At 34.2% G+C, this 25,203-nt stretch overlaps 1 protein-coding gene across 1 annotated transcript in view; it reads right to left on the reverse strand.

Annotated features, from left to right (window-relative positions):
- LOC138695196 (uncharacterized) overlaps positions 1-22,457 on the reverse strand; it is an 80,166-nt gene extending 57,709 nt beyond the window's left edge. The window contains exons 1-7 of the mRNA XM_069819655.1: positions 22,100-22,457; positions 21,813-21,935; positions 13,754-13,984; positions 9,487-9,593; positions 8,292-8,382; positions 5,593-5,781; positions 4,813-4,882 (exon numbers count right to left, since the gene is read on the reverse strand). Coding sequence (XP_069675756.1) covers positions 4,813-4,882; positions 5,593-5,781; positions 8,292-8,382; positions 9,487-9,593; positions 13,754-13,943 — 647 coding nt within the window. The 5' untranslated portion in view covers positions 13,944-13,984; positions 21,813-21,935; positions 22,100-22,457. The remainder of the gene's footprint in view (positions 1-4,812; positions 4,883-5,592; positions 5,782-8,291; positions 8,383-9,486; positions 9,594-13,753; positions 13,985-21,812; positions 21,936-22,099) is intronic.
- Between the last annotated feature and the right edge of the window lie 2,746 nt (positions 22,458-25,203).

Here is a 25,203-nt window from a genome sequence, read left to right on the forward strand (position 1 = left end):
GCCAAGCGCCATTTATTAAAACCGGAGAAAGCAAGGGTTAAAGTTAAGTGAATGCCATAGTTTAATGAAGATTGACATATCATTTAGTTTGAATGTGTATACTTTATATTACTTGCTATATGTTTCCATTGAATTATGGTGATAACTTCATTTTAACCCTTGTTTTCTACGGTTTTAGTAAATGGCGCTTGGCCCACTATGGTTCTGAACCCTTCATATATGCTCCTTTAGATCTTCTCTTTTACTACCACCAAGTATCACTACCACCATTACTACTAACACTACTATTAGCCTTTGTGTATATTTTCAGATAAATCTTATGTAACTTTGATCACAAATACCGGTATGTCTCTCAGAAGGAGATCTCCCAAAATCATGAAGCAGAAGCTTTTCAAAAGTCTTGAGCGAATGGATACTGTAAAGATATGACAAATAGGACATTTTACGGTTTATGTGTTGATCAACTCTGATATTTTTAATGCCATAAGTTATCTCGTTTCGTATAGTCCAGGTAATTAAATGAATTAACCTGAACCGTTATTATATCTTCAATGCATATTTTATTTCTAATGAGCTCTTGACTTCTAATGCCTTAATTTTTGTTTTACATACGTAAAGAGATAATTTCATATTAAAGTCGGCAGCTTTTCTATTTATAGCTCATCTTAAGCTCTGTTAATTAAAACTAAGTCATCTGAATGCAGTAAAGAATGTAGACATTTATCGTTACTATATTTACTTTTGCTTGAGATCCTTGTCTCCACTGTTTAAAAGGGCATTTTTGTCACTTATGACTAGGATGGGACACAGCCTCATCCAGGCCTAAATCCTCTGTTTATTGATACCTATTCAGATAGATCATTATTTTGTTTCAATTGCAATTCCGTTATTATTATTATTATTATTATTATTATTATTATTATTATTATTATTATTATTATTATTAATATTATAAATTGCAGAACTTATATTGTCTGAGTTCTGATTACTTACTAAGTCACAAACTATTTATTTCCGTTTACCAAGTCGAAAGCTGTATCATTAAAAATAAAAATAACTTGGGATCTCATGCTAAATTCTCTATCTTCCATCAAGATTTTAAGTGCAAAATAACTTCCGCAGCAGGTTCGGCCTTTCGAAAACCATTCTGTTCTCCTATAATGTTTATACGTTAATCAAATTTACATTTATATTAAAATTACCTGAGGTGAGTAGAGTAATTCCTATGTAAATATTGGAATTGTTCCTACTTCCATTCTGCTGTATATAAGTACGACTTGTTTTCTGATAGATTATTGTGGTGGATATTTTCTTGTAAAATACAGTTGAAAACATAAATATGTGAGTTTAGTGCCTGTATACCTAAAAATGGAAAAATAACATGCTTCTTACTTACTTACTTACTTACAAATGGCTTTTAAGGAACCCGAAGGTTCATTGCCGCCCTCACATAAGCCCGCCATCGGTCCCTATCCTGTGCAAGATTAATCCAGTCTCTATCATCATATCCCACCTCCCTCAAATCCATTTTAATATTATCCTCCCATCTACGTCTCGGCCTCCCCAAAGGTCTTTTTCCCTCCGGTCTCCCAACTAACACTCTATATGCATTTCTGGATTCGCCCATACGTGCTACATGCCCTGCCCATCGCAAACGTCTGGATTTAATGTTCCTAATTATGTCAGGTGAAGGATACAATGCGTGCAGTTCTGCGTTGTGTAACTTTCTCCATTCTCCTGTAACTTCATCCCGCTTAGCCCCAAATATTTTCCTAAGCACCTTATTCTCAAACACCCTTAACCTATGTTCCTCTCTCCGAGTGAGAGTCCAAGTTTCACAACCATACAGAACAACCGGTAATATAACTGTTTTATAAATTCTAACTTTCAGATTTTTTGACAGCAGACTGGATGATAAGAGCTTCTCAACCGAATAATAACACGCATTTCCCATATTTATTCTGCGTTTAATTTCCTCCCGAGTGTCATTTATATTTGTTACTGTTGCTCAAAGATATTTGAATTTTTCCACCCTTTCGAAGGATAAATCTCCAATTTTTATATTTCCATTTCGTACAATATTCTGGTCACGAGACATAATCATATACTTTGTCTTTTCGGGATTTACTTCCAAACCGATCGCTGTACTTGCTTCCAGTAAAATTCCCGTGTTTTCCCTAATCGTTTGTGGATTTTCTCCTAACATATTCACGTCATCCGCATAGACAAGCAGCTGATGTAACCCGTTCAATTCCAAACCCTCTTTGTTATTCTGAGCTTTCCTAATGGCATATTCTAGAGCGAAGTTAAAAAGTAAAGGTGATAGTGCATCTCCCTGCTTTAGCCCGCAGTGAATTGGAAAAGCATCAGATAGAAACTGACCTATACGGACTCTGCTGTATGTTTCACTGAGACACATTTTAATTAATCGAACTAGTTTCTTGAGAATACCAAATTCAATAAGAATATCATATAATACTTCCCTCTTAACCGAGTCATATGCCTTTTTGAAATCTATGAATAACTGATGTACTGTACCCTTATACTCCCATTTTTTCTCCATTATCTGTCGAATACAAAAAATCTAAAACCGCACTGATGATCCCCAATAATTTCATCTACGTACGGAGCTAATCTTCTCAAAAGAATATTGGACAAAATTTTGTACGACGTCAACAAAAGTGATATTCCTCGAAAGTTACTACAGTTGGTTTTGTCCCCCTTCTTAAAAGTAGGTACAATTATGGACTCCTTCCATTGTTCTGGTACAATTTCCCTTTCCCAAATAGCAAGTACAAGTTTATAAATTTCGCTATATAATGCACTTCCACCCTCTTGTATTAATTCTGCTGGAATTTGATCGATACCTGGAGACTTGTACTTTTTCAGATTTTCTATCGCAATTTCGACTTCTGAAAGCGTGGGTTCGGGTATAAATGGCTCAGCAGTTTGTATTTCAATTTCGTCCCGATCATTTCTATCTGGCCTATGTACATTTAGTAGTTGCGCAAAATAGTTTTTCCATCTATTTAGGACTGATGGAGAGTCTGCAAGCAAGTCACCATTCTCATCCTTGATCACGTTTACCCTTGGCTGATATCCGTTTTTAAATTCCTTTATACCCTTATATAAATCTCTAATGTTTTTATTCTTACTATTTGTTTCTACCTCATTCAGTTTTTCCTTCAAGTTACTTCTCTTTTTATTCCTAAGTGTACGACTTGCTTCCCGTCTTTCATTGAAATAATTATCTCTCTTCTCCTCAACTGGATCCTGTAAGAATTTCAATTTTGCCTGTTTCCTTCTTTCTACTGCAATGCAACAATCTTCATCAAACCACGGTTTCTTTTTCTTAGTTTCATAATAACCTATGCTCTGCTCAGCTGCAATTTTGATACTATCTCTGATATTTTCCCACACGCTGTTAACATCTAATTCTTTTTCAACTTCGGCGGAACTTTCTAAAGTGGCAAATCTATTCGAAATTTCGACCTGATAATTTTGCTTAGTTTCCTCTTCCTTTAATTTCAAAATATTGAATTTAGTAATATTAACTTGTTGTTCTACTCGCTTGGCTACTGATAGTCTTTCTCTTAATTCTCCAATTACCAAATAATGGAAAAATGGATTAACATTAAAAATGTGCTATATTTAAATTTTAACATACATACGATACGTTTAAAATAACATGCTTCACAAAATAAAAATCGAATAATGTAATTTATATAAAGGGTAAAGATTGGCAATACTGTGATACTAATATTATAATAGTACTTCTTGAGAACTTTTTTTATAATTTTACTGAGCGAGAGAAGGACCGGTTTTGTGCAGAAACTTGTCCACGAACATTCCTTTAATACGTTGACGCAAAGAACCGATCTTCCTCTCGCTCAATAAAATTGTAAAAAATTCTCAGAAAGAACTATCATAATATTATTAGTATCACAATTTTACCAACCTTTACCCTGTATATATATGTAATTTATTATGTAGGCCTGCCTACCTTGGAATTTTTTATTCTATTGAACATAAGTTTTGGTTCCAGAATGCAGTTTTCTAGAATATGATTGCAATTTCGTAAATGTTGAAAAGCGGAAGAAAGTCTGTAAAACTTATATTTCAGAAGTTTTCATTGAATAGGTAGAGTGTCAGAATATGTGGGTAGAAATATAGCACGACAACATTTATATTATTTCTTCGTAATATACGTATTATCAATAAATATTCACTGTTCTAAAATGTACACTGGCTTTCAAAATTACTTGACCCCTACTAATCGACAGTATTACCGGTAGCTAATTTGTTCGTGTAAGTCTGGCTTCTATAGTTATTACTTCTACGAATAGATGGGGAATGTAACAGCCATTGTTTCCAATAGTAGATAAATATACGCGCATCATAGAATTCAAAAAGTCATCCCCCTCTATTGATTGTACTATTTCCTCGGAAATCGCGTCGATCTACAACAGTAGAAGATCGGCAGGAATTGGTTGAGAGGAACCTGGTTCTTGACGAACGATCTTTTTATTATTATTATTATTATTATTATTATTATTATTATTATTATTATTATATTCGAACTCGACTGAATTTTGTACTAAAACATGTTGGACGTAATCTGTTTCTTTTCTTTTCATGATAGAAATATCATACATTCTTGTAAAACTGAGGTGTTAATAAAAATCTATCTTCAATTAATTCTTAAGAAATGCATCCGCATGTTAAAGTAGTTTTAGAAATTTATCTGAAAAGGTTATAAGTGGCACTTGGTTTGTCTTTGAGTTCATCTTTTCAATTTATTTTAAAACTTACCTTTTAACGGCATAAATATACTCGTTATAATCATTTTCTTTGTCATGCATTTTTATACCCATTGCCGCTTCTGAAACAAAATAAACGGATATTATACTACATTAAAAACGTGTTTTTCAAGTTCTTTAGATTGAAATCCTGAAGGTGCAAGATATGTAGGACAACCTCGTGGAACATGAAGAAGAACTGTCTGTAATGAGACGAAGAGTGTTGGGAAGTACTGGAATGAAGTGAAAACAATAGCAGAGAATCGTGTCCTGTAGAAGGCTCTCACAGAGGGTCCTATGCTCCTGAATGGAACTACAGGCTGGTGATGATCCTTAATTCATACAATACTGAACAAACCGTTACAATAAAGAAACGTTGCAAAAGATTCTGTATTTCAGATTGACTTTATCTATTACATAACAATATATTTTCTCTTATTTCATCTCTAATTACTTCTTGTGAACTTCTCAACATAAAGTTAAGTTGAGAGTATAGGGAAATATAGTAATTATATTCTTTGTATTTTAGCAATAATGTGTACTGAAGAACTGTATTAAAAACTTTAACATTACTAGAATCTGAAATATTTGTAGATTTAAAAGTATTATCACTCTAAAACAATTAAAAATAAATATCTAAGAAGTTTCTCATACACTGCCTTTAAAATACTAATTTATTTTCATTTCAAATAAATTCTAACAACATACGCTCATGGCAGAGCTGCCATATAGTTTTCAGGTTACTCTGTCTTAGAATAAATGATATTACATAGCCTACATATACATTACTTACCGCAAATTATATCCAATGTGCACTTGGTTATTTCATTGTTTATATGCACGAAAGGACCTTTGTTTTGTGCCGCTGCAAGTCTGTCGATTAGGATTTTACTGTTTGTATTGAACACATGAATGAATTCTTCCAGAATTTTAAAATGAAATGTTGGTGTTAGGATTTTGCGCCGTGAATGCCATTTTGCACCTTAAAGAGAAATAATGTTATTATTAGATTGACATGTTATTAAGAATTTCACATTTTTTATTATTTTAAGCAAGCTTTCCATCTTCAAAGTTTTCAAATATATCCGTAGTGTTAATTATATATTTCAAGCTCTAATGTGTCAAAGATTCCGATACTTAAATGCGATTTTTTAAAATTGAAAATGAGCAAGATTTCACCCGTCTTCTCCACTTTTGAAACCTTCGATGGCAGAAAGCTTGCTCAAAATCATAAACGAATCTGAAAATTTGAACCAAATCTGGAAACATTAAAGATACATTTATAGACTGTTACAGATGCAAACCATTATTTTTTATTTTTAATGAAAATTTGAATTGTCAAGCTGGGCTATTGATAATATTTATGCAGCAAGAACGTTATATTTCGAATTTTGACACGAGTGAATGCTTAGCGCAAATAAGAGATTAGCTCGTGTGTCAATTTCGACGAGTGTTATAATAAAAATTATACACGAGTTTGATAAATTTGATATAATCCTACCTTTATAAATTTGGAATAAATTATAAAATGACTTGACATTTTCGAGTATGCTATTTTTCTGTTTGATGTTATGATGTCATGCTTGTTTTGGAGCTATGGTTTGTTTTCATCTCTAAGGCAACCGTAATCTATCCATACTTACTTACAAATGGCTTTTAAGGAACCCGGAGGTTCATTGCCGCCCTCGCATAAGCCCGCCATCGGTCTCTATCCTGAGCAAGATTAATCCAGTATCTACCATCACATTCCACCTCCCTCAAATCCATTTTAATATTATCCTCCCATCTACATCTCGGCCTCCCCAAAGGTCTTTTTTCCTCAGGTCTTCCAACTAATACTCTATATGCATTTCTGGATTCGCCCATACGTGCTACATGTCCTGCCCATCTCAAACGTCTGGATTTAATATTCCCAGTTATGTCAGGTGACTTGCGGAGCTACGATAGGTAGCGAAATTCGTTGCGAATATCAGCTATAACGGCTGGGGGGATCATCGTGCTAACCACACGATACCTTCGTTCTGGTTGGATGATCGTCCACCTCTGCTTCGGCATGTGGGCGTGAGGCCAGCAGCCGGCTGGTCGGGCTAGCTCTTCACGGCTGTAGCGCCACGGATTATTATTATTATTATTATTATTATTATTATTATTATTATTATTATTATTATTATTATGTCAGGTTAAGAATATAATGCGTGCAGTTCTACGTTGTGTAACTTTCTCCAGTCTCCTGTAACCTCAACCCTCTTAGCCCCAAATATTTTCCTAAGCACCTTATTCTCGAACACTCTTGACCTCTGTTCCTCTCGAAAAGTGAGCCAAGTTTCACAACTATACGGAACAACCGGTAATATAACTGTTTTATAAATGATAACTTTCAGATTTTTTTAAGAGCAGACTGGATGACAAACTCTTCTCAACCGAATAATAACAGGCATTTCCCATATTTACTTTGCATTTAATTTCCTCCTTAGTGTCATTTATATTTGTTACTGTTGCTCCAAGATGTTTGAAGTTTTCCATCTTTTCAAAGGATACATTTCCAATTTATACAGAGTGATTACATGGAACATATTGTTTTTGGTTTCAAAAGCAGAGTTACAATTTTTAGATTTATAGATTATTTCAGATTTATTTTGAAGCGTATTTATGTAAATAAGATTTCATGTAATATACAATTTCTCTACCGTGAGTAATCGTTATTCATATGGGAATCTTTGGGACCTGATACAATAGTCTACTAAATAATAGACTGGAAGTGGCTAAATTACTTATTGTTAAGTATATAAATATAACATTAATCATGCAGGGAAAAGGCTGATTGGGATTTCGCGGTCTCTGATCGGTACAAAAGCCGTGATAGAACTAATATTTAACTTCTGTGGTGAATTTCGGTCAAGTCCGGAGGATGTAATTAGTTAAATTTACTCTTATAACATCCAGGCTGGGGCCCCCTGAGAATCATGTAAGATGCGAAACAGAGAGTGGTGTATCGAAAGTAACGTGAACGTGAAGTTATTGAATTTATCTTTCCCAAGGCAAACTGCGAATCGTATGCTGAGACTAAGAGGAATGCGGAAAAGAAGGAAGATTGGAGAACGCTGGATTTGCAGTGAAAAACTTGTGAGACATTAACAATCATTCATTATAAAATGAACATTACCAAAGTAATGTTTAATTAACTATGCATTGATCTGATTTGATTCCCTAAGAGCCTTGGCCAAAGTCCTTGAAAACTTATCAATGAACGAACGCTTGGCTGAATTTTCAAGTCGTAATGTTTTTTCCTATTTATGGCAACAAACACAAAATCAATGACGTACGTCCGTGATGGAACGGAATTTTATTTTACGGCCATAATTTTCATTCAATGTTAAACTTGCGTGCATTGACGTTTGCTTACGCTACTGCTGGCATATTTCACCATGCTCTTACCAATTAGCATTCACGAAATTAAATACATTGGCACAGAAATATATTGCCTTCTCTTACCTGTACTCGTTAGTAGTCCTGTGTTTAGCCAAGGTTCAAGCAACTGATAATCTACGGTCTTTGTTATGTGAGCTCGACTGTTAAGAATCGTCTGCAAAGAAACATGTTTCAAATTTGCAACTTCGTAGGTATAATTATGGCAGACTTATAAAAAACGTAAATAAGAAACTTTAAACGATATTATGCAAAATGACAAACATGCACTGTTGTGTTTAGATAGCTTGGCCGGTGTTGTGCACGAACATTTGAGTACGGTGATGTGAAGTTTGTCAACTTCTCAGCAAATTCAGTGGGGCAGGAGGACGAAGAAGAAGAACTGCATGCATCCTGACGTGCGTTATAGCTATGTTAAAAACATTGGTCAAGTACCTGTATGTCAAGGGTAACCACAGTTTTTCCACTCACTGCTACGAAACACTCGTACTTAACACAATGCAGTCTTTTTTTTACTCTTCTACTACAATGTATTTATTAGTTTCATTACGGCACTAATGTTTCGCAATAATATACTACGCACTTGCACAAGGAAAAGAAGTGAGCTCTACAAGATGCACAGCAACTAACTCGTACACCCCTTTTTCCGTTATTAATATAAATGGACTTGCCTGGTTTACTGCCAGAATGCTACGACCGCCCAAGCTATCTAAACACAACAGTAACTATAAGATTCATTCATACAGATATTATAATATATTTTTTTAGAAAAAAATAAAATTTCACGTTATTAGAATTACTGCAGTATTCATTGTAATTTAAAGTTAACATCTTTAATCTGTTTTGACTGAGGAAAATTTTCATTGAGTTTAAGTTATTCTAACTTCTTTTAAAATTATCTATTGAGATCAAATTTCATGAACATCAGCGATGTTTGAATATGTAATTCATTAGTATAAAATTATGCTACTTCGAAGTATGTCAAGGGTAGAAACAGTGTGGATTTGTATATTTATTTTAATACTATAGCTATAACAAAGTGGACCAAAAGATAACATGCTGTTCAGAATTATAGATACCTACACACAATTAATACTAATATGCACAGGTTAAAATAAGAAGACATTTCTTTATTAGGTAATACTGTATCTATGAATAACATTAGGAATCATAAAGGCCTAGTATGGAAAACCAGTCTTAGCTTTCCGTAAGTTCTGAACCACTGTGTTAAATATTGTTCTGGTGCTAGAGAATAACTTACCTCAATGTCATCGGGATCGTTGATGAGGATATACAAAAATCCTATAATCCAAAATTTAACAGTGTTACCATAGTCTTCGCGTAATTTTAAAAAGATGTTAAGGATATCTAAAACAGAAAAAAGAGAACATCCTCTCAGTCTTCGATTTTAGTTCTTCAAGAACAGAAATTACAGATGTGTGTTTTTTGTTGTCAAAAATAGTTTGTTAAAGTTGAAGTAATTTCAATATGCTGCATCATTTTCATGTTAAGAAAACTGTTGAACTTAAACATTTTTATTTATTTGAGAAATGATACGATTATGAAAGCATAATAGCTTGTAGTTTGCCCATATGTGAGCAACAAAAATGATTTGTTTTAATTAGTCTATATAGAGTGCCCTACAATTCAACAGAAAAAAATTAGAGAGATTATGGAGGGGACTCAGACGAACATTTTGACAGAGGAACTTACGGTCGACGTGGCCTAATTACTGAACTGTAATGCATTTTTTGATACAGGATATTTTTACAGATGTCATTATTAAAGGAATATGTATCTTCACAAGTTTTATTCCTTCTCGCTTAATCGGGAAATATGTATATACTGAAAAAATACTGAACAGTATTTTGAAAATAATGGTCATTTTTGTTTTGATAAAATTGGCCCTCGATTGTTTACTGTAAGACCCAAGTTACTTATGAATAGTAAACAATTAAAAACCTCAAGAGACAATATCTTCGATACATTGTAAATGCGTACCGGTATTATTAAATATTGCTGAAACTGTTTCTTATAAGGTAAGACTAGCTGTTATTTTATTATTCTTCGCACTTATTTAAATTATAACTACGAATGAGATTTATTTTTAAGCGTTTATTTCATTTCTAAGCAAGACTTATTCTACGTTATAGCATGTCACCGTTGCACCCTAAATACTATATTTTTCTTTTTCGTCTTGGGTTCATGCCCATTTGGCGAAACTCTTCGTAACAGCAGGCATCACAAGATCAGATCTGTAATCACAACATGCCTTAAGTCCAATGGCTACACTACCTATGAAGAAGTCCATGGAAAAGCAGATACCGGAAGTCTTCGGCGTATTGATATTATCACAGTCTACTATGTACAGTCACGAAGCTTGAGTTTTGAGGGTGCTAGAAACAATAGACTGTGACGGTACTATTTTGTATTGCCTGTAATGAGACGATATTAGCGATCCTAGTGATGAGCAACTATCTAATGTTTGCATATTTACTACGTATTGATCTTCGCGACTATATACTAGACTGTGATATTATAACATTTAAACCTGGAGATACAAAAGGTTATATTCTGGATTCGACCATCAGATTCGAGACTTATCAGAATCAACCCGAGGAGGTTAATCTAGAGAAAAGGACAATTTATGAACCAACTATCCCTTATTACAAAACATCATTATAAACTCAGGGATATAGAAGTAATCGGATTAATGGTGGGCGCTAGAGGGACCCTAACAAAGCAATTCGTCTCATTCTGTCATAAATTTGGAGTCCCAACAACAACAACAATTAAGGAAATTTCTATGATAGCTTTGAAGAATTCTCTGCAGATTTTACGGCGACACTTATACTTCAATTCAAATTACAGTTGAATTTTCTCATTCTATTTTTTATCTGTTTTTTATTTTACTGCAACTTTTAATTATTGTAAAACATTATCTACTGTAAATTTCAGTTTATTGTACACAAACTTCTTGTAAGACATTTTAAATGTTACATCTTAAATGTTACTGTTTAACATTCTTTGTCTTTGGCAACCTCACCAAGTTGAAGATTAAAAATTAAAAATATGCTAATTAGTTCCCTCAATTATTTCTTAGAGAATCTGCGTATTTTTTACTTCATACATTGCGATTGGAGTAGCTTACACAGGTAATTTTCAACAACAAATGCAAATAATATGCTAGCCGTGTGCAAAGACTTTGTAGTTATGTCGTGTGTAAGCCTATACGTGTTTACGTTTACGTATCCACAAGGCGGTGATTTGAATCTCCGACCTGAATGATAATATGAAGCTCCTGACAATCAGGGTGGAAGTGATCTTATTTGCAACAAATGATCATCTGTTTTCACCACGTCAGATGGAAATTTATTCAGTGGCGTGCTAGTCCTTAAGACGTTTTATTTTACTGCGTGGAATTTTGAACCCGTAGACTATAAGTTCCTTATCTCAATTTTCTGACTCCCCCTCTACAATCCTTTCAACTTTTTCGGCTGAATTGTACGACGCTCTGTATGTTTATGTTAAATGGGAGTTATAACAATGTTATAATCCTTAGAACATATAATTATTATTAGTGATGGGTAATACTTGTGGTGATTATGACTGGATTACTGGTGCTGATGGTAGAATTAATGATACTGACTATAGCAGCTTGTGAAACTTAGTTTTAAATGTAGCATATGTGGAAAGACGACAAAGTAAATATTTTCCGAGTATTAATTTCAATTACAGAGTCTTAGAGGAAGTTTACGTACTCCTACGTTGGGCGACAAGCTGTAAGACTTCCCTTCCACGCGATTCTCGTTGTTTGCCTCCGCGAACTCTCGATGCAATTCCGTACGTTAGCAGTGTGAGCTGTAGTGTTATCCTGATAAATCTGGGATCAATTTTCCGTAATTAACGTTTTCTAACATCCAATGTTACAAAACTAGTCTATGTTCGTGTGATGAACTGATAAATTAACATGTTCGGAACTTATATCATGTTCATAATTTCTTTTTTTTTCTTGTATTAGCTCGATGAGAGCTCTATAGTGTTCTTTTGACCCTGTTGACCCTCTATAGGGCTTTAATTTAATTTGTATTATTTTCATCAGCATCTGTATTTTTTTTTTGTATTTATATGTGCAATCTGGTGGGATGGAAGAGAAGACCTTATGGCCTTAATCCTGTCAGATTAAATAAATAAATAAATAAATAAATTCGATTTTTTATTGTATTATATTGATGCATTAGTTCGTACAGTTGTTTTTCATCAACACAAAACAGCGTTGTTAGGGGATTGTTTATCGTTTACCATTTGTCATTTGTTATTTGGAGTGTTATGCTTGCAAATACGCCTTTAATTTTGCAAATTTGAGAAAGTTTATGCTATTTGTGGATTAAAGAAGATAGAATGTAAAGTGAAGAAAAACCAACATTTTCGACATAGCTATTCTTCTCTTTACGTTTAATAGAGGAGCAGTGGCAGAGGAGACGACTCGAAACATTTCTGTCGTATATGGGGAGAATTCCACCGGAGAAAGCAGCGCAAGAAAATGATTCTGTCGTTACAGTACACAATACCCAGTATAAAAATTAGTATCCATCCACAGAATATGACGTAATGCGTCTGGTGAAATAAAGATGGCGTCGCATACTCCGAATTACTTTCCAGGAATATAACCATAACTGCTGGCACTTATTGCCAACAACTCAGACGCTTTTCGGCCGCAATTGAAGAAAAATGACTGGGGATACTGCATCAAGTGCTGCTGCAACACGATAATGCATGCCCACACTTTGCTAACATGACGAAAACAACTATCCAGGAGCTTACTTGGGAGGTTATTCCACATCCCCTATACTCACCCAATTTTGCGCCCTCAGATTTCACAACCAGTTTACCACCTTTTTCGTTCTCCAACAATCTTCAAGGAAAGTCCTGTGATAACGAAGATTCTTTACAAACTTGGCTTGACGACTTCTACAACTCCTAACCAGCGGATTTCTTCACACGCGGAATGAAAAAAGTAATATAGCAATGACAAAGTGTCATAAGTAATGTAAAAGAATATATTACTGAATAAAAAATTTTGTAACAGCAAAAAAAAAATAAATAAATAAATAAATAAATAAATAAATAAATAAATAAAAATTACGAACTTTTGTAGCAACCCAATATTTAGGTATGGTATAACAGGGTACTGAATGAGAGCGGAATAGTATAGACCCTATCATAAAAAGATTATAAGCTAATTAATAAAATGGAATGTACGAAAACAATCAGGTTGTTACCTGTAAGTGGGAAAAATAATCCTGAATTTGTTATTTTAATTAAAGTTTTTTTTTTTTTATTTTTGTATGTTTTGTCATATTGTCTATTTCATGAGTCTTATGTAATGATGTCATTAAATTACAAGTCTTACTTGAGGTTGTATTTCTGTTACACCAAAAATAATGAATGGCATTCATGTTGATGAAATCAAGCTGGTATACTTAAATACTTGACTTTGAGATAACTTTTAATGATAAAAGACTCACCTTCACGGTGACCAGCAAACATAAAAGCACAGCCTAAGTATGGTATACCCTTTGGCCCAGGGATCTTTTGTATCAGCTTCTTATCAGCCCACCAAAGAGTAGTATCGAGATTGTAAGGAAACAGTACAAGAAATATGAAGATTGACAGCAGAAAGCACAGAGCGAGTGATCCCAGGATTATATCCAACATTGTGGATGCTGCAGTCACTGATAAGATAAAATTTCACAGACCTGTAACGTAAAGGAGATATGATTACAACAGGTTTCCAAGCAACATGTATGAGAGTCGAAGGTATATTATTTTCTGTGAACATGAATGGTGTTCTCTAAATAAAAGTGTAGATGTGTTATTCTAATTTATTGGTTTCTAAACTTAATGAGAGCGATGTAGATCACACGTAATTAAATAAATAACTACATAAATGTAGGTTAGTGCACAGTATCACGTAATAGTAATAATAATAATAATAATGATAGTAATAATTTATTATTACTACTATGATGATCATTATTGTAATTACGATTATAATGTATGCTGCTTGGGATCTGTGGATGCGTATGAGCTTTCCATCCAAGTGATTTCTAGTTCGATTCTCATCTTCCATCCACAGGACTTTGTGATTATCCCTTGTCATGTGTTGTCCTGTGTTATCTCAGCGTTGGCCATGTATCATGTTGACCACATGACCAAGAAAGTCCGTAAGGTTTGCCTGTCAAGTATTGTTCCAAAGAAATATTCTCTTCCCTACATCGCATTCAATTAATTGTGAGTCGGTGTGAAATGATAAGGGGACAAAAAGACTAAGAAATGAATAAAAATATAATAATAATAATAATAATAATAATAATAATAATAATAATAATAATAATAACGTTACAGAAAACAGATTCCCTATCATTTCGGCATGTTCTGGGTGGAAAAGCCTATAATGTCATTTATGTTGCTCAGTAGTATTCCTGATAGTATCTTACAACATAGTAAACACTTTACGTTTTCACCGAACGCACAGCAAAAATAATCTTCCTCCCACACTGTACGGAATGATCGTTTGCTTACAGAAGGTTATGACTGTCATTGTCCCGCACTGTTCGTACTTGAACTGCCTTCCGCAATCATCCGTCGAGCTTCGAACGATGAACAGCACGCTCTACATTGGAAGGTTGTGATTACAGAAAGTAATCGGGAGTCAGAGAATGAGAATACATGCAGTAGAGCAAATGAACAGCTTCAAATATTTGGGATGTAGGCCTACTACTCGTATAAGCAGTAGCATGAGCTGCTGCCAGGAAGTCAAAAGGAGGATAACAGTGGCAAAGAAAGCTTTTTAATAGAAAAAAGAGTATCTTCAGCATCTTCTGCGACCCTCTGAAAAAATAGCTAACGAAGAGACTAGTGATGTGCTTTGTGTGGAGTGTGACATTGTATGGGCCAGAAACAATGGACATTACGACAAAGTGAAGAGGAAGGAATAGAAGCATTTGGAATGTAGATATGGAGAAGAATGGAGCGTAGGTGAAGTTGACAGACAGAATAAGAAGTGAAGTTGTGTTGGAAAGAGTGGATGAAGAAAGAATGATGCTTAAACTGATAAGAAAGAGAAAAAGAATAAGAATTGGCTGGGTCACTGGCTGAAAAGAAAAAGCCTACTGAAGGATGCACTGGAAGGAATGGTGAAAACTAGGGAAGATTTCGGGGCAGAAGAAGATATCAGATGATAGACGACATTAAGATATTGGATCATATGCGGAGACTAAGATGAGGGCAGAAAATGAGAAAGATTGGAGAATGCTGGGTTTGCGGTGTAATGAAAGACCTGCCCATGGGCAGAACACTTATGTATGTATGTAACAGTGTTTAGTTCGAGATAAATCATAACGAGCCACTGACGTAGTTCAGTCGGCTTTGCTTGCCGACCCGGAAAACGTTGCGTACGGGCGTGGGTTCGATTCCCGCTTGAGCTGATTACCTGATTCGGGTGTTTTTCCTAGGTTTTCCCCAACCGTGAGACGAATGTTAGGTAATCTGGTAATCTATGACGAATCCTCGGCCTCATCTCGCCAAATACTACTCGCTATCACCAATTTCATCGACGCTAAATAACCCCGCAGTTGATGCAGCGTCGTTAAATAACGAAGTAAAGAAATAAAATAAATCATAACGTCCCATTCCACCTCACTTTCCCAGTGATTTTTAAAGTAGGTGTGAGAGAAGGGTTGTCGTTTGTTCACTGATATTTACAGTGTTACGACTCATGGCACCATTTTATTTGTATAGTTGGGAAAAGTATCCGATAATTTAATATTATTAGGAGAAGTTACTAATGGTTTATCAAATTGTTATACATTTTGGGCTTTAAAATTTCTGAAATCACATAATAATGATATCTCTTAGGCTTACTTAAGCGATAGTTGGGTGTTTTAAATTATGATTTTGCCTTGTATACCTATTATAATTATGTGTATTAACGCTAAACTTGATATTAAATAAATTAACTTCAGCTTATAGCAGGGATTAAAAATAAGCTATGAAGAAACTGTCATTACTTTATCTTAAATAAAGGTGCATATAGGCCTATAACTAGTTCTTGAAGATAAGTTAATTTGTAATAAAAATACTTCGTGCACACACTATTGCACCAAATTAATTAGTCATGCTTTATAGCAATCTGAAAGTAAGCATGATATGCTGTTTTAACATACGTTTTGGTACCTACTTATTTAAATTTATGAGTAAATATCTGAAGTGCTTGGGAAAAGTGACACAAGTCAGTTTCCACAAACCTTTTTTGATAATTTATTGACAACTTACGGAACATCTGCTCGCTTGAAAAAAAATACATAGGTATTCCTCTCATTACAATAATTCATACAGAAAAAAATCAAATCGACATAAACCAGTGTAAGTTGTCAATAAATTATCAAAAAGGGTTTGTGGAAACTGACTTATGTCACTTTTCCCGAGCACTGCAGATATATAACTTAACCTACTATAAGTCTATAAAACTTTTACATATATAGCTAGGTCCTAGTCTGGTAAAATTATATAACATCACAATATACCATATTATATGACGTATCCTATTGTTATTTGACATACTATTGGACCCACGAAAATACGAACGCAGTTTTTGAGATTTACCTTCTATACTCAAGTAAAAAAATAAAGCGTTATAAAGCAGTGATAAATACCAGGTGCATGCAGTTATTTCCCTATTTCATCCCAGAACTGATCTTCCTTCCTTACATTCCTATAATCTTCATTGCTCATGTCTTATAGGATGGAAAGTCTCCTAACACAAACTATTAACTGTTCAGTCGCCATTGCCAAAATTCAGGCGGGACGCGGGAAAACGCTGCTTGCGGTAGTCCCGCCACCTAGATTCATATCCCGCTCTACGCGTTTCGCGTTGGTGTGAGCAGACCTTTAACTAAAATTTATGTAAGTACAGACATAGCTTCATAAATCACCTCGTATATAGTTATAAAAAGAAATTAAGTTTGTCCTAAAGAATTAAACTTGCAGATGATTTCTTTCTCGGAGAAAATTAGAAAGAAATTAGCATATTATTATTTTGTCCTACTATTAAGACAAATATGGAGGATAAATGCGAATATATGGAATAAGCAGTCGCGGACAACCGACAACGGGTGGTCCTCCAGCTTGGAGGTTGGGCCAAGGGGAACAACCCATCACCGTAAAAAAAAAGAGCTCGTTACGAAACCCAAAAATAAGATGGATTTGACAGAGATGAGATATGATGCTAGGAACTGGATTAATCTTGTTCAGGATAAAGACCAATGTCGGGCTTATGTGAGGGAGGCAATGAACCTCCGGGTTTTTTAAAAGCCATTCGTAAGTAAGTATTACTACTAAGGATTTCTTTGAAATACTAATGCCTTTCGAGCAAAATTATTTCATTGGTGACTGTATACTTTTCGGATGAATCAAATTGTAAATATTGAACATTTCTCAAGTAATTTAACAGCCAAGGCCAGCGACATGGTTTATTTTGAATTATCATTAGTTACGAGGTTGCTTCCTGGACACAAGAACTATAGAGTGGAAGTGATACAACTGTCCAGATTTTGACAGCTCATTCTTTGAATAAAGTACAATAGAATTTTCTAATACCATATTAGTCCCAAATGAATACTTTTCTCAGGAAAGAATAATTTCCCCATAAATGTCAATACTGTTTTACTCGGCAAGTGCTGTCCATAGGATTCAGATTTTTACTCATATCAATAGAGAAACTGATAAGGAAATTGATCCATTTGCAGTTTTTCAATAAAAGGGACGGTTTTCTTGTAAATTAAATAGAAAGAAGTCTGGAAATCCTACTGGAGCGAAAGGGACGAAAGCTAAATGCGCATGTGCTTCCGTACGTGAGCCGGCAACGCGCTGTTGCCAAACTGCGCAGACTTTCATTCTAATTTTCTAATTACAAAACGCATAATAAGTATTTAATTTATTTTAATGCATTCTACTGCCTCCTTCAATCTGTACGTCCAACCTGTTTATAATAAAAAATCACATATTTTCTTAGTACACATTAAAAATAATATTTATAAACTGTTATTCTAAATGCTTCCAGATTAAATTGTCCAGTTCAAAATGACCAGAGGAAAAATGGTCACAAACAAAAATATCCAGAGCAAAATGTCCAAGGGAAAAAGTTCAGTAAAAAAATGTCCATATACAAAAACGTCCACAACAAAATGTCCAGTATAAAAATGTCCAATACCAAAATGTACACATACAAAAACGTCCACAACAAAATGTCTAGCATAAAAAAGGCCGAATTCAATTTAAAACATGTATATGCTGACTCTTCAAGGACACCAACGAGCAAACAATGCAGTGGAAGCATTTCATGGTAAATTTCAGAAGGCGGTCGCTACTCATCATGCGAGTGTTTGGGGGTTAATTCAAAATATCTAAGATGGACAAAACTCTCATACATCAAATTCGAGTAGATTTTATCGAAATATTAGGCCTCTAGTTAATAAAATAAACATAGGCTACCAAAGAAACCAACAACTGATAGAGGCAATCGTCAGGAGATATCATGAATACAAAGATAGGAATGATATAAAACGCTACCTTCGTGCAATATCTTATCACTTAAAAATTCATGGACAGCCAGAAGAGGAAGGTCAAGATCAAGAGATGGAATAAAAAATGGATTGTAAATTGGAGATTTCTATGTGTTTATACATTAAAAATTATGATCTCATGTATAGAACATTAAAACAAGTGGAAATTTAATTCTATGGACATTTATATAAGTGAACATTTAATTTTATGGACATTTATGTAAGAGGACATTGTATTTGTGAACATTTTATTTATGGACATTTATGTAGTGGACATTTCTGTCTGCGGACGTATTGAAATGAACATTTTAACCTGCAACCTTCTAAGTATACTTGAGGCTAATTAAATGCTTAGGAGGTGACTAGAAGAGATATATATGAAGAATTTCTGTCACTAAGCCATTTCAATTGTCACGGATGTTACATTTTTACTATTTTCAAAGTCTATACTGAAAGTTAAATGACTTTTGTCAACTTTTATTATTAGAATCAATTTAGAAGATCAGTACCATTTTACAGAAAAACGTTGTTTGAATAACATTTATTATTATTGCAAAAAATAAAGAAAAGATTCCGTCACATTTGTGAACTCACTTTACACCTTATTAACAAAAAGTGTAAACACAGATCTCTGTCTCAAGCAAAGAGAGATTCATTCTTACAGTTTCCACGTGAAAGCTATGCAAATCTCATGGCATCCAATTAGTTCACAAAAACATAACCGGTAAATATTTTATAGCCGTTTCTTCCATGTCACGGATGTTATACACATTTTGTCACGGATGTTACAGACGAGTTAATGTTCTTCATTTTTCCAGTTTCAAAACAACTGTGACATTTCTGAGTCAAAATATTCACTTGAATTGTAAGATTGCTAATTGTTATTAACCCGATCTACTTGAAATAAATGGCAGAAAGAATATAGTACAGAGTAAAATGTCCTTTGATCCTGGCGCTCTGGAATTAACAGTGCAGGCACTCAAAATATTTCATCAACAATAGCTCCCTGAAAAACATATATTAACAGCTGATCTCTCTATGAGTAAGTGCTGCGAACTTCAGGGAAACAAAAAGTATCCATTACCTAGCCAAGACCAGTTAGATTCAATGCCCATAAAACTTGTAAAATATTTTCCTTTTGAAAATAAAACATTAGAATATTTAAATTTAGAGTCTCATCTCTGCCTTACAACAGTGGTTCTCAACCTTTTTTGACCGACGACACGCTTTACTGAACGCCCACGATGTCGCGACACACAGGTTGGGAACCGCTGCCTTACACTAATAAACAACTACGTCTGAAAAAAACTTTTTCATTGGAATTCCCAATTTTCCTTAATTGGATCACTGTAAACATACTTTGATTGGAAATATTTTACATACACATAAGCTTAATAAGTTATTACAAGCAAAATTGTAATCTTTTGTCACTTTTTACTTATTTCTCATATAGATAATTTTATATTGAAGCCTATATTATTTTTATATTAGGCCTACTATTTGAGATAAATATCTTATCATAAATAAGTATAATTATCGATATATAGTTAGCTGAACAATTAGAACGGTGGTTTTGAGTTTTCGAGTTCAAAACGAAACAAACAAAGTCTGTGAGAGTATACATTTTCCCTCTCATCACTCCATCAGTCCTCCACGATCGCATCATTTTCTTTGTTACATAGTGGACACTTCATGTACAGGATTAGAAGGAGAACTATTAGGCCTACATTAATTTCACTAGTTATAGATCAGGAGATTATGAACAAATTTTTTCGAATAAAGTTTTCGATCCAACTAATAATCTGTTGAGAATTTTCAGTTTTCAGAGAAAATTAAATGCAATATGTAGCAACGCAACAGTTCATAAATAGTAATATGTAATTATTCACTTTACAGACTTACAGAGGGGTAGTTGTAATTCTATCCGAGTTACCCTGGCTGCAGAATTGCCAATCTACAGCTACATTACTCTAGTTGAGGAGTAATTTGCAATTTCTTTTCAGGTAGTTAATCGAAATTTTTATTTTTTAAGAATAAATTTATAATAAAACATAGCCATAAACATCACTTTACACTACAGTATAAAAAACTCGTACTTTTAAACAATTTCATGGAATCCACAATCAAAATTTTAACACAAAAATTATTTTTAAGGTACGCCTTGAGTAAAATACGGACAAAAATTGGTCGAAAATTCAGTTTTTTATTTTATGTCTTAAAAATATTCCATATTTCAGAACATGCCTAAAGAAGAAAATAAGAGTTCTGAAGGAACAATGGTACGAAATCTTTATTTGCTTACCTATTAAAAAAAACAAACAAACAAAAATCCGCGTCTGCATCACGTAACAAGTTACAAGTGTTGTTCTATTGAAACAAAATTTTGCATATAAGTTAAGGAAATTATGAAGAACAAGAATAGGTATTGTGTTTTGGCGCAAAGATTAACGAAGTGCACATTTCAGACGTTTAATTATGTATTATGATTATTTTCATTCAATTTTTAAAAATCAGAAAAGAAAAATTTCTACACACAAAACTAACCAAGATACATAAAAATTTGGTACTAAATTTGAAAATTGTATTCACGGGAAATATCTTCACAGAAAGTTGTAAGACGGGAGATACTTTCTGTTAAGTAATTAGAAAAAAATATATACATTCTTTTGTAACTCGGAAACTATTTAGCCTAAGGAATTCAATTTTTGTCAGTTTTTTAGAATGTGTAGTAAATATTTCAAAAGGATTGGGTGAGTAGTTTCAGATTTCCAAATGCCACTCATGGTTTATCTTAAATCGTCCGCACAGAAACAAAATGTTACAATCTTTATTGGTCATATTTAAAGGAATAATATATGATAGGGAAAGTAATACGTTTCCTTCCACTCTATAGTATATATCTGAGTTGAAAATACCAAGAAATATTTGGAAATATTTGATCTTAAAATGCAAATTTACTTACGTATAAATTCAATTCGCCTGCACAATTTTCAGTTCCTCTGCATCGGTCACTTACTACACACGATAAAGTTATAATCTCCGTGCACGAAGTTCCAGTGCATTAACGTTCACTTCAGGAGTGCAACTGCAAGTGTAAAGTGCGTGAGCCTAACAGTGTTGCCAAAACATAACTTTTATTCCCATCAGTCTAACACCAGGAAATCCGTCAAAATCCGTCAAAATTAAAAATAATAAGACTCACTCAATATATCTATATAAAATTAAAAAGCAAATTTTAACACAACTTACTAATTTTGATTAAAATAATTATTCATCCAAATCATTTGCAGTTGATGTGCTGGGTTGGTCTACGCTCCCCCAAAAATTAAATAATTAAAATGTAAAGTAAAAAAATGATGTAAATCCGTCATCCGTCAAAGGCGTTTTTCTTTCCGTCGCGCTACGTTGAAATTCCGTCAGTTTTAACGGACTTTCCGTCCAGTTGGCAACACTACCGCCTAAACACATGCAGAACTCTAAGATGAGACAAGATCTGTAATCAAGGAAAATTGGAGTGAAGAGAGACGCCTCCTACACTTAAACGCAACTAATTCTACCAAGGTCGAATCAATGTGTTGACAACTGCCTTTGTGTCAGCCATGACTAACACATTTAATTGAACATGTGTATCTGCAGACGAATCAGCGAATGAAAACAGTCCTGCATGTGATACCGTGGAGGAAGTGTCTGAATAGTGAGCTTGCATCACGCTGACCGCACTACCAGGACATCCTGTCAGCTGATAGATAAAAACTCCCTACTGTACAGGAGGAAATGTCAGAGTATTTAACCCGTGAAATAATAATAATAATAATAATAATAATAATAATAATAATAATAATAATAATAATAATAATAATATCTCGCAAGCAGGGAATACCGACGAAAGGATTGCGAATAAAACAATGCGATAAGGAAGAGAGGACGACAGGAAAGGTCACGAGATAGCTTGAATTATATTCAAGAGTACAGTCGGAAGAGAAATGACATCGGTAGAATCAATCTTGCTTTGTGATAGTTACATTACGACTTTAGTTTGTTCCATTGCATGTGAATACGTGTCTTGTATCACACGGTATTAATATTTCATTCGTAAACAAATGTTGCGCGTTTAATTAGCTTCGAATTTTTCTCTTGTTACGTTCTTCATTTCCACAGCGATAGCCACCGGCGTGGCTCAGTCGGTTAAGGCACTTGCCTGCCGGTCTGAAGTTGCGTTCTGGCGCGGGTTCGCTCCCCGCTTGGGGTGATTACCTGGTTGGGTTTTTTCCGAGGTTTTCCACATCATTAATGTGAATGCAAGGTAATCTATGGGGAATCCTCGGCCTCATCTCGCCAAATACCATTTCGCTATCACCAATCTCATCGACGCTAAAAAACCTAGCAGTTGATATAGCGTCGTTAAATAACCGACTAAAATAAAAAATAAAAATCCACAGCGATCAGCGATGTCCTCATTCGCTCATCTTCTTGGAAGAGACAGTACTTTCATCGGCTCGCACCTCTCTCTCCCTCGACGTGTATACATAGCTACACACGTCAAAACAGACAGCAGCGCCACCATTGCTTTTCGGTAATCGTTTTTTGCGCGAGCTGTAGTAGTAGTAGTAGTAGTAGTAGTAGTAGTAGTACAGTAGTTATAAAACAGTTATATTACCGGTTGTTCTGTATGGTTGTGAAAATTGAATTCTCACTTTGAGAGAGGAAGAGAGGTTAAGGGTGTTCGAGAATAAGGTGCTTAGGAAAATATTTGGGTCTAAGAAGGATGAAGTTACAGGAGAATGGAGGAAGTTGCATAACGCAGAACTGCACGCATTGTATTCTTAACCTAACATAATTGGGAACATTAAATTCAGGGCATGTAGCACGTATGGGTGAATCCAGAAATGCATATAGAGTGTTAGCTGGGAGACCTGAGGAAAAAATACCTTTGGAGAGGCCGAGACGTAAATGAGAGAATAATATGAAAATGAATTTGAGGGCTGGGTGAGATATGCTGCTAGAGACTGGATTAGTCTTACTCAGGATAGGGACCGATGACGGGCTTATGTGAGGGCAGCAATGAACCTCCGGGTTCTTTAAAAGCCGTTTAAGTAATAATAATAATAATAATAATAATAATAATAATAATAATAATAATAATAATAGGCCTATACGTTTTTAAGTATTTTGTCGGTTCCAACTCCAATCAATCGACAACTCAAAAATCCTTAAGAACATTCCTTTTGCAAGAAGAATCTTAAGACTCACGGAAAGAAATAGTATGGGGCAGGAGCAGGCTATTTACTCTAAACTATTGATTGTATGATGATAATGACGATTTTAGCTTTTTATTCTTGTGTAAACAAAGAGTAGGCCTAAAGGCGTAATATTAATTCCATATTACTTCAGGATTTCCTTTCATGTAAACTATAAACACTGTATAAGTATGGAAAGAAAATACAAGCTAACAGATTAAAGTTTCAGAAAAGCACGGGTCGCACTTTCGATCATTTCGTCACACTTTAACTTTTTTTCATTTCACTGCATAGATATTTTTCGTTTCTTTGCATGGTAACGCTGTATGATTCATACCGATACAAGGTCAATAGTTCCTTGCGTGTCAGTCCATTCCGCTTTTTAACTGTCCCTTTTATGTTATTTCTCGTATTTTTAGTACCGTTATCACACATGTATTTTTTGTTTTAATGCATCTGTGATCATGAAAATAAATATATTTATGAAATAAATAGTTTAACTCAAAGTTAAGTTTTTAGGAACTCTAAAGGTTCTGAATAATACAATGTTTGTACTTTCATATTTTTACCTGTCTTGATTTTGAGAGGATTTATGCCAGGCTGTATGGATTTAACAGAGAGTTCGAATTCTGGTGTATCGAGTTTAATTATTAATTTCAATTTCCATATCGCATCTTTTATTCATCGCAATTGTAAAATTCATTATTTTCAGCGTCTTCAGAAACAAAGTTCTTTATGAACTACGTAGTACCCTCAATTAGTTGGTATAATTTTGTATCTTAATTTCTTTTCTTTCTTTTTTAGTCGGTTTAACCACCCTCTTTTTCCGACTTACACGAACTGCGGGTAGGGAGAGAGAATCCTTAGTCAACAGTGTGACTATTAAACGTAATAAAATATTAATATAGGCTTCAGTTATTATAGTTGAGTGACGATTTTCACACGCCGTTACTTTATTTATACATTACAGGGCTTAACAAGATGGTTTATTTCCACAAATAATGCGAACCGTGTCTAATTAATTTGAAATAAATCAAGTACCTTACCTTTCTTAATGCCCAATTTCGTGATATAGTCATATCCTGGAGTATTGCATTTGTTCATACAGAATGTTTC

The sequence above is a fragment of the Periplaneta americana genome, chromosome 2, assembly GCF_040183065.1.
Source record: "Periplaneta americana isolate PAMFEO1 chromosome 2, P.americana_PAMFEO1_priV1, whole genome shotgun sequence".
NCBI lineage: Eukaryota > Metazoa > Arthropoda > Insecta > Blattodea > Blattidae > Periplaneta > Periplaneta americana.